This window comes from Quercus robur, chromosome 5 (assembly GCF_932294415.1).
Source record: "Quercus robur chromosome 5, dhQueRobu3.1, whole genome shotgun sequence".
NCBI lineage: Eukaryota > Viridiplantae > Streptophyta > Magnoliopsida > Fagales > Fagaceae > Quercus > Quercus robur.
Window position 1 is genome coordinate 18,630,532 of NC_065538.1, and position 14,570 is coordinate 18,645,101.

At 34.6% G+C, this 14,570-nt stretch overlaps 1 protein-coding gene across 1 annotated transcript; it reads right to left on the minus strand.

Annotated features, from left to right (window-relative positions):
• Positions 1-5,789: 5,789 nt before the first annotated feature.
• LOC126725367 (NADP-dependent malic enzyme) lies at positions 5,790-13,290 on the minus strand. Its single transcript, XM_050430067.1, has 20 exons — positions 12,956-13,290; positions 12,265-12,572; positions 10,854-10,974; positions 10,689-10,763; positions 10,241-10,392; positions 10,034-10,139; positions 9,824-9,889; positions 9,265-9,360; positions 9,067-9,138; positions 8,868-8,951; positions 8,685-8,783; positions 8,227-8,274; positions 8,063-8,116; positions 7,874-7,972; positions 7,689-7,778; positions 7,517-7,594; positions 7,297-7,371; positions 7,115-7,205; positions 6,229-6,357; positions 5,790-6,140 (listed from the first exon to the last, which is right to left on the minus strand). Exons 1-20 carry the CDS (start codon positions 12,983-12,985, stop codon positions 6,052-6,054), a joined length of 1,962 nt encoding a protein of 653 aa, XP_050286024.1. The 5' UTR covers positions 12,986-13,290; the 3' UTR covers positions 5,790-6,051.
• Positions 13,291-14,570: the final 1,280 nt, after the last annotated feature.

The following is a 14,570-nucleotide window of genomic DNA, read 5'->3' on the forward strand; positions in this document are numbered from 1 at the left end:
AAACAAATTGGATGACCATCCACTGATATTTTGACTATAATATAAAAGCGACACCAACATACATGACGCGAGTATAATGCCCTAAATAAAGTGTCCATACTTTCTAGGTTAAAAGTACACATAGATCCTTACTAAAATCGACACGTAATAAGTTCGAGAAATTTTCTAGACATTATTTTCAAAGAAAATTAAGTTCAAAAATATAATTTTTTTTTTTTTTTTAAAAAAAAAAAAAAGCTATAATCTTAAAGCCATTTTAAGTTTATTTTAAAGAAATTTCCACCAAACTTGTTTAAAAAGAAATTAACGTTCAAAAAGAAAGAAGAGAAGTAATCTTAAAACAAATGTCGGCTAGAGCCTAGAGTGCACAATTCAGCTGACTAGTGGTCCACACAAAAAATTGCTTCTTTCCATTTGCATAGCTTTAGGTATAACCCAGTCGTGGTCCTTTCTTTGTTCTATAGTTTGACTACTTTGACTTTGAGTTTGACAAAGCCCAAAGAGGGTTTCAAAGTCAAACATGGACTTGCTCAGCCCAAGTGGCAGTAGAAGAGACTAGAGAGTCCCCAATTTCTCATTATTCCGATTTAGGAAGAATTTCAAAATTGGCCCAAAAATGCTAGTTGGGCCACATAAATCCTTAAAGTCATTGTTGTTAAGAAATCTAAAATTTTTTCGGCCCAAAATGGCTAGTACAATCATGAGATTCAAGGTCCATTAACCACCAGAATAATGCTAGCTAGCTAGGGACACATCTACCTACACCCCTAAATCCACGACCTACGTTTTTTTTTTTATTTTTAGATAGTTAATCCACGACCTTCTTAAGTGTTATATTATGATAGATGCAACTAAAATTTTTTTCGGAAAGTACTAGCGATGGTCTCATGGGTAAGTGCTAAAATTCAACTATAAACTAATATATAAGCATGTTGTAAATTTGAGTGTGAATTTAGATGTGTCTATAGTGGAAGGACTCTAAGCACTGTTTACCATAACTCACATCAATGTTCAATAATACAATATTCCGAGTGCAAAAAAAAAAAAGAAAAAAAAAACAAAAACAAACAAACCTAGTCAATAAGTTATATATTTAATTTTAAACCTACCATTCACAACTTTCACAAGCACTTTGATTTCCTAATTCAAGGTTCTTAAAGATGGCCTTTAATATTGTTTTTAATTTGAAAATCCATAAAATCATTATCGAAGTATATCTTGAATCAATTTTTATTCTCACCAGAGGAATTGAATTATTATTATTATATGAAAGAGAAATTGTATTATCTTAACACGAGTACACGACCATGGCATCAACCAAAATGATTAGTGCATAGGTGTTGCCAAACGCCCCCACCTTAAGGTCCATATTTAAACATTTCTACCTTTAATTTTGGTCTTGGCCTAACCAAACTCAAAAGAGAAGTCTAGGCCTACAAGTCTACAACCCACCAAAAATACGCTCAATTGGGCTAGAGGACTACGTTTTGCAATAAATATCTTTTGTTCTCGCTCTATGGATTTGACTCACAAGATGACACATCTTAGTTTTGAGCTTGCACAAACATCAAATACTTTTTATGGATTCAGTTTGAACTAGTTGTCATCTTTGTTTCCAAAACATAGTTATATACAGTTTTATACGCTTTTTTCTTTTCCTTTTTTTGAGGAACTGTTTTATATATATAGTTTTATACGCATTTTTGTGGGCCTATTTAAACATTTTGTTTGGGTCAGGCTTAATGCAGTACTCATATCAAAAGTGACTAGATGAAACATGAACTCAAACCCAGAAGAAATGCCTATTAGTTATGTTACATGGGTCATGTTAATGAGTGTCCTACTCTTAGGACAATTATTAATAAACTATATTAGGAAAATTTTAACACAAATTTTAGGAAAAATATAAAAAGCTATCAACAATATTAATTACTTTATCATTGTCCCATAAAAACATTTATAAAAGTAGTTTCTAAACCAATGTTAATATTTCCCTTGTTATATTTGGTCAAATGGGAGTAGAATTATTTCCCCCTTCCATTATGAGTCTTCGTTGACTTTTTATGAAATACATTAATCTACAAAAGCAACAAAGCATCTCTAATTAACTATGGTTTGTAATAATATTATAAGGCATGTTTATGTGAGTATCAATTTAATCCATGCAGGACTCTGTAGTGTAGATGTTTTTGGGGAGTATACTTTGGGATATAGGACTGACTGCATGCTGAATGAGGTCCCGCAGCAAGTCATCGAATGTGCCTGTGTGATGAGACCATGTCGACAGACGTTAAGTTGAAGTAATTTCAAAAGAGTACTTTCTGAAATACTTCAAGCAGAATTTAAGTTGAAGTAATTCTAGAAAAGTGTGTTTTGAGGTACCAGCAATGATGACCTTTAGGTCCCATACTGGTGGGAACATGGAATAAGGCTTTAGCGACCATTTACCGATACCAAAGGTTGATTTCTGATGAGCAGGTACCTTGGAGGTCATCATAAGTGTTGGATGGGGGAAAATTTGTAGGATACCCCAACACTTTTTACCACCTTCACCTAATGCCACTTGTTGGAAAAGCACAAAAAATGAAAGATGGAGCTAACTTGTGATCCTGGTTTTAAAAATCAGCCAAGTTCTTGTTTGTTCCAAACCACTGCTTCTGCTGGAAGACCAAGCAATTGGAGAGAGACTACAGGGTCCTTGAGCTTAGAAACAAGTGTCTTTGCTGGACTTAGATTTCTTGGCCAACCAAGTCCGAGAATGCACGGAACAACGATACTGGCCTTGTTATGAGTAATTTTATGGACAAATGGGGTCGTTAAATGGGGAAACAAAATTTGTTTGGATCTTAAAACAACAATGATGTTGTGAGAAGAGTTTCTACTGAACCATGAGAAGGTTGATTTCAAACTGATTATGAAACAATATTGGTTGCTAGGTGTTGAGAATAATGAAGCTATAATGAGAAATGGCTGTGAGAAGGAGGACTTGAAAATTTGAAAGAGGCAAATCTTCATTTCATGATTCAGTGTGTTTCTCTTGATGAGTTTTCAATGAATCCGACCCTTCTATTTATAGCGGAAAGATGAAGAATGGTAGATGGGTAGTTGAGAATGGCGGATGAGAATTTTTTGTGAGAATGGTGGATGGGAATGTTTGGCACCAAAAGGAGAATGGTAGGTGGGAGACTGATAGGCACCGAACGGAAATGGTAGGCTGAAGTAGTGACCCAATTTAATTTCAAGTTCAAGACACACTTGTGAGAGTTCATTTCAAGTTCAAGACACACTTATGAGAGTTCATTGGCTGTATTTTGTGGACTTGATAGTATGATGTGTCAGCTTGTGATAGGTCGGGAATTTTCCCTCTCTACAGCGCCCACTAGAAGCGGATCAGTTCAAACTTCAAAGCTACCAGGTTGGCTGGAATTGGAGTAATTGCTCGGGATTGGCGGGGGTGAAGCTGTTGGTGCGTTGTCCATGTCCATTCCCCTGTCTCATTCTGTTGCTGATATGGAAGCCTTGGCGAGCCAAAGAGCAGTCCAATTTGTTGCTGATATTGAGCTCCAAAGGGTGATTTTTGGAGGGGATTCGACTATGATTATCAGTGCTCTTAATCAGGGTGATGCTGAGTTTGCTTCCTATGGAAACATCATTGAAGACATTCGCTGTAAAGCTGCAGATTTTCAGTCTTCTGAATTCAATCATGTTAGTCGTTCTTGTAATTCTGTAGCTGATGCTTTAGCGAAAAAAAGCTCAAAGCAAGCTGGGGCATCAGGTGTGGATGCCAGAGCCACCTGCAGACATTGCTCCTTTACTGTTATTTGACGTTCATTGAGTTTGTTTTAATAATATCTGCTTAGGCTCCTTGTCTGGTTTCTCAAAAAAAATAATATATATATATATATATATTATGTACGTGACTTGTGCCAACTGACAAGTAAAAAAATTTTACTTAAAATTTGAATGAAGTTAATCACATTATCATATTTCTTAAATAAAATCATATCTTAATTTATTAAACCTAGTTAAGAAGAAGACTAATGATTGCCTACAAGGCTCGGTTCAACATTAATTAAATTGTTAAAATGGATCATTCCCATAACTTCATAAGAATCAAATAATATGAAAGAAAAGAAAAAAAAGTGAAATAAACGATACCACTTAAAGAAACTAACTTACAGAAACAACACCCGTTTGTTAGAGAGAATTCAGTTGAACGATAGACTCTTTTTTCAAATTAGAATTTTCCTTTTAAAGAAAAAATTTTAAAATTAGAATTGTATGTAAGATAAAATAAAAAAATCAATTGAATGAAATTGGGAAAAAGAAATTCTTCAAATATTCATTTACATGTGCTTTAAAATTATATATGTGGATGAGTCAATGACCATGTTGGTCTAATGGCACCTCCCTAAGTAGGGGTTGGGGTATAATTAGTGTGTGTATATATATATATATATATATATTTCTAAACCAAGCTTTAAAAAATAAAATAAAATAAAATAAAAAAAGAAGAAGAAGAAGAAGAAGAAGAAGGAGGAAGACATACGTGGATGATCTTATTACTAATCAAAATCAAAACTAGTTGGGAGATTAGTATTTAATAAAAGATAATAATGTGAATTGTTAACCCCTCAAAAGATAAAAATAAAAATGATAGAGATCAGCCATCATTCACTTCTCTCAGATTTCACAAAAATAAAAGCATCATGCACTAGCTATGACGTTTTATAATGTCATTAAAATACGTAAGTGCATGTCATGCGATATATTTCATTACGGTTTGAGAAGAAAGGTTCTATTTGTCACAAGCATAGCATTAATTCGTTAAATAAAAAATGTAAGAACTAAATTGACTAAATTGATACATGAAAATCTAAGGATGATATTTATTAAAACCCCAAATTATAAATGTATAATGTACACCCTGCACAAAACACATTAGGTCAATCTTTTGGTCACAGCTCTTCATGCCCCTATAGATGTAGAACATGAAAAATATTTAAAAAGGATTCTGCTAGGTTTTACCACTTGATAGGGTTGGATCCAAGAGGCCAAGACCACAATCTAATTGAATAATTGATTGGTCTAATGATTGGTCATGTCATATAGGCTCAAGTCAGGCATCTAATTGCTTCTATTTGTACCCCATCTAGGCTTGTGAACTTCAGCCCAAGGCAGGTTTGGGCTGGACTCACTAGGCACCTAAAATTCATCCATCTTCACAATTTTTTTTTTGTTTTTTGTTTTTTCTTTTGGTTTTTGGTTGAATACATCCAACTCCACATCATTTATGCGCTGGGCCTGGGATGATTTTAATGGCTACAATTATTTTACCTGCAGGCTGCAACTTGTCCTTGTGCAATAAAGAGGGGAATGGAATGGTTGTATTGCTTAGGAGGACCACATGTATGGTCTAATCAAATTCATGGAGTGGGGCAATATTGCCTTAAACAACTGCTACAGAGACCTTTTTTTTTTTTACCAAAATTTTCACATCCCTCTTGTTTCAGAAGACTGACCATTAGGTCCATTACTGCCTACATGTACTTTCGTTACTATAAGTCCATGATAGACAATAACTTTCTAAGGTAATGCATGCGATACTACAAGGGACCCGTGTGAAACCTATGTATTATAGCCGCAGACAATGTAGTTCAGAACTTTCAGATTTCCATACCATTGCAATTTACAAGTTAGGGAATCAAGATGACCTGAATCATAAGTGCCACCCCCTAATATCTGGGTGGGGCATACATTTTTGTAACTCCATAAAATTAAAATGCTCCTAATTTGAAATTTTTGAATTTTTATTTCTTGTAAAATGATAAATTGAACAGTGCACAACATTTTCCAAACTATATTTTACCTGTAATGCAACTACCAGCACCCACCCTATTCCTTCATCCACCCGACTTATAGGATAGAAAAAAGGGGGAGAAAGGCTTCAAAAAAATGAAAATAACCAAAATGAAATTGACAAATGACAATGAAAGGTTATATGATTATGGTGAACTTCATACAACAAGTTCTAGAGAAACTTCTACTAATTCACCGGTAATTTCGATAGGCAGGGCTGTACATACAGCTCTCTGCATACTTCACCAGATCTTTAGGCTCGGGAAGGCGAGTAGCCAAACCTACAAAGAAATTGTAAGATGTTAATTGCTAAAGTTGTTGGAGTTGGAAAAGCAAAATTTTTGCAATCTCAGCAATTGGATGACTCACCAAGTTCATAAGCTTTGGCAGCTACATTAGCAGCAATATGAGCTGAAATCTTTCTGATGTTAGTGAATGGAGGGTATATGAGACCCCTGTCAAAGTTCTCCTGGCTCACCTGTGCAGCCAAAGCTTCCGCTGTTCCAAGGAAGCATGCACGGCCAAAGATGTATTAGTTATCAGTAGGAAAGTTTTCCTTGACTGTTAAAGAAAATCAGATGCTACAACTAAACAAAAACCTTAATCACAATAATTGGGTTAATTGTACGCTACAACATACACAAGAACAAGGAAAAGGTTCATCATTCCAATGGACTAAGTCAGTCCCAAGAATTCTTTCAAAGAGATCAGGCATGAGTCATTAATTATCATTGTCAACCTTCGGATGCAGCCTTTTAGGGTTGAGTTGACTGCATCAAACTTAAAAAATACTTTTTCAACATTCCATGTCTACTGAAGGTAATTTTAAAAGTAAAAAATAAAAATCGATGCAATATTTTGGCAGGGGATAGACCACAAACTCTTTCATAATTTTGGTTCTTTTTCCTATCTCCACCAGAAAGTCTGGTTCCAGCTTAGGCCAACATTTGGCCCACCTAAAAAGAGGTTCGGAACCTTTTTTTTTCCCCTTATTGTTAAGTAGCACATGCATATAATGGGTTTTAAACTCACAACCTCACCCTACACCTATTATTTTGGAGGAGTGCCATTTGAACCAGAATTCATTGGCACTGAAAATTGCAGAATCTAATAACATTATACATTAGATGAAAGTTAATGAGAATAACCACCAATTTTTCTTGGAGTTGATAGGTTGAAAAAAGTGCCCTACATCCTGTTTTCCAAGGCTAAAATAAAAATTAACTCTTAAAAATCCATGTTTTGTTGCACTTACAGGCTGCCAGGAGCATATCGTCATGAACACGGATGGCACCAGACATTATTAGACCCAGACCAAGTCCAGGAAAGATGTATGCATTATTTGCCTGAATCCAAAAAAAAAACCAAAATTAGTTGCCAAGTTTCTCAGGTGTCTACATTTAGCACATTATTCATTAAATACATCAGATTTAAGACCTGGCCAGGCACGAAAACCTTCCCGTCATATTCAACAGGAGGAAATGGGCTTCCACTAGCAAAAATGGCACGACCCTGTGGGTAACAGAGATGAATAAAGAACAAAAGGAAGTGGGTCATCATTAGTAATCTAGAAGAGCTATAAAAGCGGAAAGATATCATTCAAAAACAATTTAAGATTCTTTATAACTCAAAAAACACAAGTGCATGTTTTTCTTACCTGACTCCATGTATAAGCTTCCTCAGCAGTACATTCAGACTGTGAAGTTGGGTTTGAAAGAGAAAGAATAATAGGTTTCTACAAGCAGTAAGCATACACAACAACCAACTTAGCTTCTCTAGGGTGTAAATATAACTCCTAAAACACAGAAGTAAATGGATAGACAAATTACCTCATTGATGGAGGCCATAGCCTCAACCACTTCTTTAGTAAATGTTCTTCCTACTCCTGAAGTCCCTATCAACACGGTTGGCCTAATTGCCTAATGACAAGAGAAAAGTTAGGGAATAGAAACTAAGGAAATGTTAGGTGTGTGTGTGTGTAAGAGAGGGAGAGACAGTCAGAGAGTGTTCAGACCTTAACAGCATCCACAAGTTCCTTTATTGGTTCATGTTCATGAGCCCAGGGCTTCTTGAATTGTTGGAGTGATTCCTTGCGGGAATTTACAATCAATCCCTGCAAAAGGAATTGTATGCAAATTTTAACTGATGGAAAGAAACAATAATCTACTGCACACTGCAAGGAGCTATATTAGGTTGTCCCTACCTTAGAGTCCACAAGCCAAATCTTCTTGCGTGTCTCTTCTAGTGGGGCCTTTGTCTGCACAAATTAGGAGTAATACGATATTTAGATGTATCTACTAATTCTTCCTTAAATCACATCACCCAAAAAAGAATGTAAAAGGAAAAACCCTAAGAGCAGCTTATAACCTGTTTAGACATCTCAAGGGCTATGAGTTCTGCTATTCCAGTACCAGCCTGTAACCACCAGACAAAAATGAGACAACAAAGTCTCGGCACTTACAGTAAGGAGAAAAAAAAAAAGAAAAAAAAAGAGAAGGGTTACTAAAACAAGTAGGGAATTACAGTTGAAATAAGAATGATCCTATATTCTCCATTATAGAACAATGTAAGTACTTTTTTAAGAAAGAGTTATTAAATACAGCAGGTATGAGCCCACAAGGACCAAGCAAATTAGAGGCTCACTAGCGCTTATAACAGCCATGATTGAATAATATTACGGTTTTCCACTGTCATCAACTCACCCATTTAATAAGTTTTTCAAATCCAGAAATTTGTTATTTCCTTTTTTATTATTAATTGTTTAATACAAGAACACAGCCTTAATCCCTTTATTAATTGTTCAATACAGCATAATTTATACCGACCTCTCCAGCACCAAGGAACAGAAATCTGTGGTCAGCTAAGGTTCCCCCAACTAATTTCTGTCCTGCAACCAGCCCAGCTAGGACCACGGAAGCCGTCCCCTGCAGTAAGTGAATACCCAAATATTAAAGATACATGTATCCCAATTTGCCAAATATCAATAATGGAAATCAACATTAGTTTACCTGAATATCATCATTGAAAACAAGATGTGTTGTGCCATATTTTGCAAGCAGATCAAAAGCATTGTGGTTTGCAAAGTCTTCAAACTGCAAGACATGGCAAACATATTTAGAAAACACTAAACTACAAATAGATAAATAAGCCATTAAGCCCTGCAAACCAGATTACAATTAAATGGTATATTTGGCTGGGGCCAACTACCTGGATGAGGACTTTTTCTCCATAATTCTGCTTGACTGCCATCATGAATTCATCTAGAAGTTCAGCATATTCCTATGGTTCAAAAAGAAGGCAAGTAAACTTTAGAATAAGTGTATAACAAATAATTTCATGTCCTTCATAAATGAAACTCAAATGAATAAATGAATGCTAGAAGAATTTAGCACGCAAATTACAAACCTGCCCGGTAGCCCTCTTTTGCTTGAGTCCAATGTAGAACTCATCATTCAGTAACTTCTCATTGTTTGTACCCACATCAATGGTTATTGGCAAGCACTGAAACAATTAATAAGTTGGAAAATATTTCTATTAATTATATGACAAGAAACAGAAAAGGTGAAATTGTGGCAGACTGCTGAATCAACTAGTTGTCAAGTTTGCAGAGTTCAGATGCTCCATAATAACTTTTCCCACAACTTTCCATCAAATTTATAGCCCCCATGTTGCAAAGATAGAGTAGTATTATCATCAGTTCACTTACAGAGTGAACTGCGTGAATTACAGAAACATCACTAGCTACTTTGCTTTCTCTATATGACTGATGGCACAATAACTGAATATCCAAAACTACGAGTTTTATGGCAGAAGCTAATATAGAAAAATGGAATTCAAATATAAAAACTATGGCTTTCCCCCTCCTTTGGAAAAGAATTGCTACCCAGTGGTAACTTGGTCATACACATGCATTTTTGAATCAGCAATGACAAGAATGAATAGCATTGGTTATGTGGATACTTACAGCTGAAGGACGAATTCCCCCAAGTGCAGTATATAAGGAAAGTTTTCCCACTGGTATTCCCATCCCCTGTCAACATTTCATAAATTGACATTTGTCATATGAGAGAGAGATGAAGAGGTAAAAGACCAATGACCTAACCAATGTCACACTTAATAAAACATATTTCAGATGATAAGACATATCCTTAATAACAAAATCTTGAAAGAGTACCTGACAGCCAAGATCTCCTAGCCCCAAAATCCTCTCCCCATCAGTGACAACAATGACTTGAATATTCTTCTCAGGCCAATTCCTCAAAACCTCAAGAATTTTCCCCCTGCCAATAAACAGTTTCAGTTTGAACACAATTATAAAGAAAAAATTGCATCAGAATTGACCACTAAAGCAGGGATTTAGAAAGTGTGCAACTAAACATACTTTTCTTTCAAACTAATAAAGAGACCCTGAGGGCGCATAAAGATGCTCCCATATTTCTGGCAAGCTTCACCAACAGTGGGAGTGTAGACAATTGGGAGTAACTCCTCAACATTGTCGATGAGAAGTTTGTAGAACAACCTTTGATTTCTTTCCTGAAAAATCAGCATAGCAAAACTTTCATTTTATTAAATTTCAGCAGGAATACAATCACCCATAATTGCATGAGGGAATAGGAAGATCAGCAATGCATATTTTAAGCAAAAACGTGTGTTCTCATTTTATAAGATTTTGAAACAAAATTGGAGTTATCACTAGTGTATTTACTTAAGACTTATTGTGTGCAAAACAGAAATTCAGTACAATCCAATATTGAACAAAATTTGAGAACTGTGCCATGACGTCTCCAACTTAAAAACTCAAGCACAGAATTAAAATGAATTGTGTGAACCTGAAGATCCATCATGGCCATGTACTTCTGTAGTGGAACTTGATACTGGCGGATATTGTGCATCATTTTCTTTACCTGGTGAGTAGTTTAGTGATAATGTTAAGTTGATAAAATAAAAAATTTAGAAAACCAAACAGCTATGGATGTATAAAGCTAAGTGATAACCTGAAGATCTTGAGAAGCAACTGTTGGGGGCAGAAGGCCACGTAAAAAGTGGGCATCTCTCTCTCTGATAGTGAAGGCAAGCCCTTTATTGTGGTGTGGATCTCTCAATAAAGAATAACCACTGCAGAGAAAGAGAAAAGCCAATAAATGAGAAAAGTAATATATACACATCATGAAAAATCCTACTCAAGTTTACGGGCACTTCAGGTACTTCGTCCAAGAATTATTAGAAACTTTTTGGAAGATTGACTGCAAATGGTGGTCATTTATTTGCATAAAATGGCACTGAAAAACATTGTTCAAAGAAACTCTGTTTTGAAGTTAACTTGAAAAATCTTCTTGCACATCCTAAGCTATAAAGTCAAAATTTTAGATTTCCATCCAAATGATCGGGATAATGCTAAAAGAAGCAGATTTTTCTTTTTCTTTTTCTTTTTCTTTTTTTTTTCTTTTTTTTTTTTTTTTCTTTTGGTAATAAAGAAGCATATTTTTGCAGAAGGGTTCCTGTCATCCTCATATCCACTACATTCTACAAAGAAAATTTTGAAACTCATCACATAAATTAACTAGTTCTTAGTTTAATGCTATGAAAATTGGTTCTAGTATAACATAAAAAGCACTGGTTTTTCATTTTTCATTCAAATGCACAAATTTATTTTTTAATTTTTAGTTAAGGGTTTGAACCCACTTGGAAGTGCATTTGTTATCTAAGAAACAGTCCTAATATATATATTTTAATCAGTAGAAAGTCCTAATATTATATAACTTCTTTTTTCCAGAAGGGAAATTTAAGAAAGTCTAGTTGCCACAAGATCAAACAAAACAGAGACAAGGAAATGAGCAGAATATTTGTGCATACTTAGCTAGTATGCAATTTATTAATGTCACAACAAAAATCACCACCAGAATGATCAGATTCAGATCAGAATATTATATTAAGATCTTCTTGTCTTAACATTAAGATCTAAATAATCATTATTAGACCAAGACCCTCAATCATAAATAAAAACAAATCCACAATGGAGATTAAAATTTTAGTTGAAAAAAAAAAAAAAAAAAACATGTTTTGGTCATGAAGCGCGCGCACGCACACACACAGAATATAAAAACACCAAATTATTGCACTTTCACATAAAATATTTCTATTTATAAAAATGAAATGATTATAAAAGAGAAGTGAAATCAAAACAAAATTATGTCCCACAAGCATATGCATATAAATACAGAGAATATCAGAAAATAGAAAGAAATCCAACATAATTTGTAGTAAACATTATTTATGTAAATGACAACATATCTAGCCAAAACAAGAACACGGATATCATCGAAAAAAAATATGGAAATTCATAAAAGCAAAAAAAGCAAATTAGCATAAAAATAGATCAATAATCATACAAAGTCTCATTCTCACCTAGCAACAGAAACACTCCAAGGTGTGACAAACTGGTCCTCGGTGGCTGAATCCTCACCATACACATCTCGGACCCCACCAGCAACGGTGGGTTTGGAGTCCACGTCATCAATCAGGGTTGATGAGGACGAGGGTGACTCTGACTCTTCTCTCATTTCCTTCAACTTGTTCTTCTCTGCCAAAACGGCTGCGTTTCCTTCACCAGCACGACCATTTGAGCCCAAAGCCACCACTCTCACCGAAACTGGACCTTTTCTCTGAACCCGAGAGATAAAGTAGCTACCAGACCCTGATATCCCAGTATTGTTCTGTGCCACCAAAAAACATATATATATCAAATAAATTAAAATTAAAAAAAAATAAAAAATAAAAAAAAGAATTGGCCCACCAAGAAAAATTTACAAAATTTGATAACTTTGTGGTTTTTTTCAACGTGAATTAGCTAAATAGAGAAGACCAAGATAAGTAAATCTGGTTCTTTGGCTTTGAATTGTGTTATTACCAAATTATTAACAATTGGAAAGTTTGGAAAGTTTAGGAATTTCGTGGGTTCCAATGTGAAAGAGGATAACATTGAAAACCCAGAAGAAGAAGAAGAAGAAGAGGAAAAACAAAATGATGTAATTGTGTTTTTTGGTGAAATGGGTGTGCATAAAAGTGTGATCTGAGAAATGGGTTTGATTTATGTTACCAGGAAAGAGCTTCTATTCAGCGAAATCATCTTGGCGAGAAAGTGAGAGAAAAAAAATGTGAAAAGACCGAGTATCTTGCGAGAGAGAGAGAGAATAGGTACAGAAAGAGAGACTTGTTTAGCAAATATTATAGCTCTCTCTCTTTCTTTGGTGCCTTACTCTTTCTTCTCTCCAACGCTCTCTCCCTCTCTTTCTGTTTCTTTCTCTCTCTTTCAGCTTCTGTCTGGTTTCGTTGAGAGAGAGAGAGAGAGAAAGAGAGAGATGAGAAATGGCAAAGGAGGCTGTTTATATATAAATGAGAAAACAATGGGTGCAAATTGAATTTGTCTCGATATTACCAAGGAGCCCCTTTACACAATTTTGGTGGTGTTGTTGTGTTTGTGTACTGTTTGTGTCACTTTTTCTCTTTTTTTTAAGGAAATGTTATAGGCACGAGGGGATTCATGATTCATGAATCACATTCGTTGGGTGGGACCCACATTAGTGTGGGGTCTGTGTTTTTTGAGTTCTTGTGGTTGTGATCTTTGGTGAATGGGAAGGAAGGTGATGCTGACTCTCACAAGAATGTGTTGCTATATCCAAGGATCAGATTTAAAGAGCACTGTCCCACACGACACATGTATGTGATTTCTGCATCCAGAGGATAGTCTCTCATATCAATGAGTTCATATTTGTGGGTGTGGACTGTGGGTGTTATGTTAGAGCACATTCAAATTATTTTTTTATCTATTTTAGTATAAGAATTTGTTTTTTTCTATTTTATATGCTCATTTTTTTAAACAACAAACTCGATTATCTATTTTGTAATATATTTTATTAAAGTATTGTTTTTATTGTTTTTAAATTATTTCTCTTTCTTTACACATAACAACTACCATCTACTTTATCCCCCTATTTTCATGGGATATGTAAAGAAAGAATAAAAAACTAAGCATGCGTTTGAATGGGGCGTTTTGCTCAATTCGTGTGTCTTGCGTTTTTTTAGTGGATCTTATGGGTACTGTTCACGAGCCACCAAACTCAGCAAAACACAGATTTTTAGGTAAATTTGGGTCTCACAGCATTATTTACACCTTTAAAAATTATTTTACTACAGTATTTTCAGCAATAAGTTTTCAGTTTTCAGTTTTCAGTAAATAAGCGGTATCTAAACGCACCCTAAATGCAAAATGAATAGTAGTAATGTAAATTTGCATAGTTTCTATAGCAAACTTGTAAAATTTACACAATTATATACAGACTATAGTGGGTTATTTTTAGGTAAAATTGCGTAAATTTTACAACTTTTTCTATTAAATACAAACTAAAATGAGTGCTCTTATTCTCAACTCTCAAGCAATTGTAAAATGGCATGTTAATATAATTTTTTTATTCATATATCTCATAGAATGAGTGTACTTAATATAAAAATGTTAATATAAATTAATATAATTACAAGAAAAATATAGGGTTTAAAATAAGTAATTATTTAACTATAAGAGTGACATATTTTGATAAAAAGTTGAAAAAAGACCTATAAGATTTTTTTGGTCATATAAATATGAAAACGATTAGTACACTAGTGAGAAAAAGTGAGTTCATTCAAGTCAAACAAAAATAGATTTAGAAAAAACC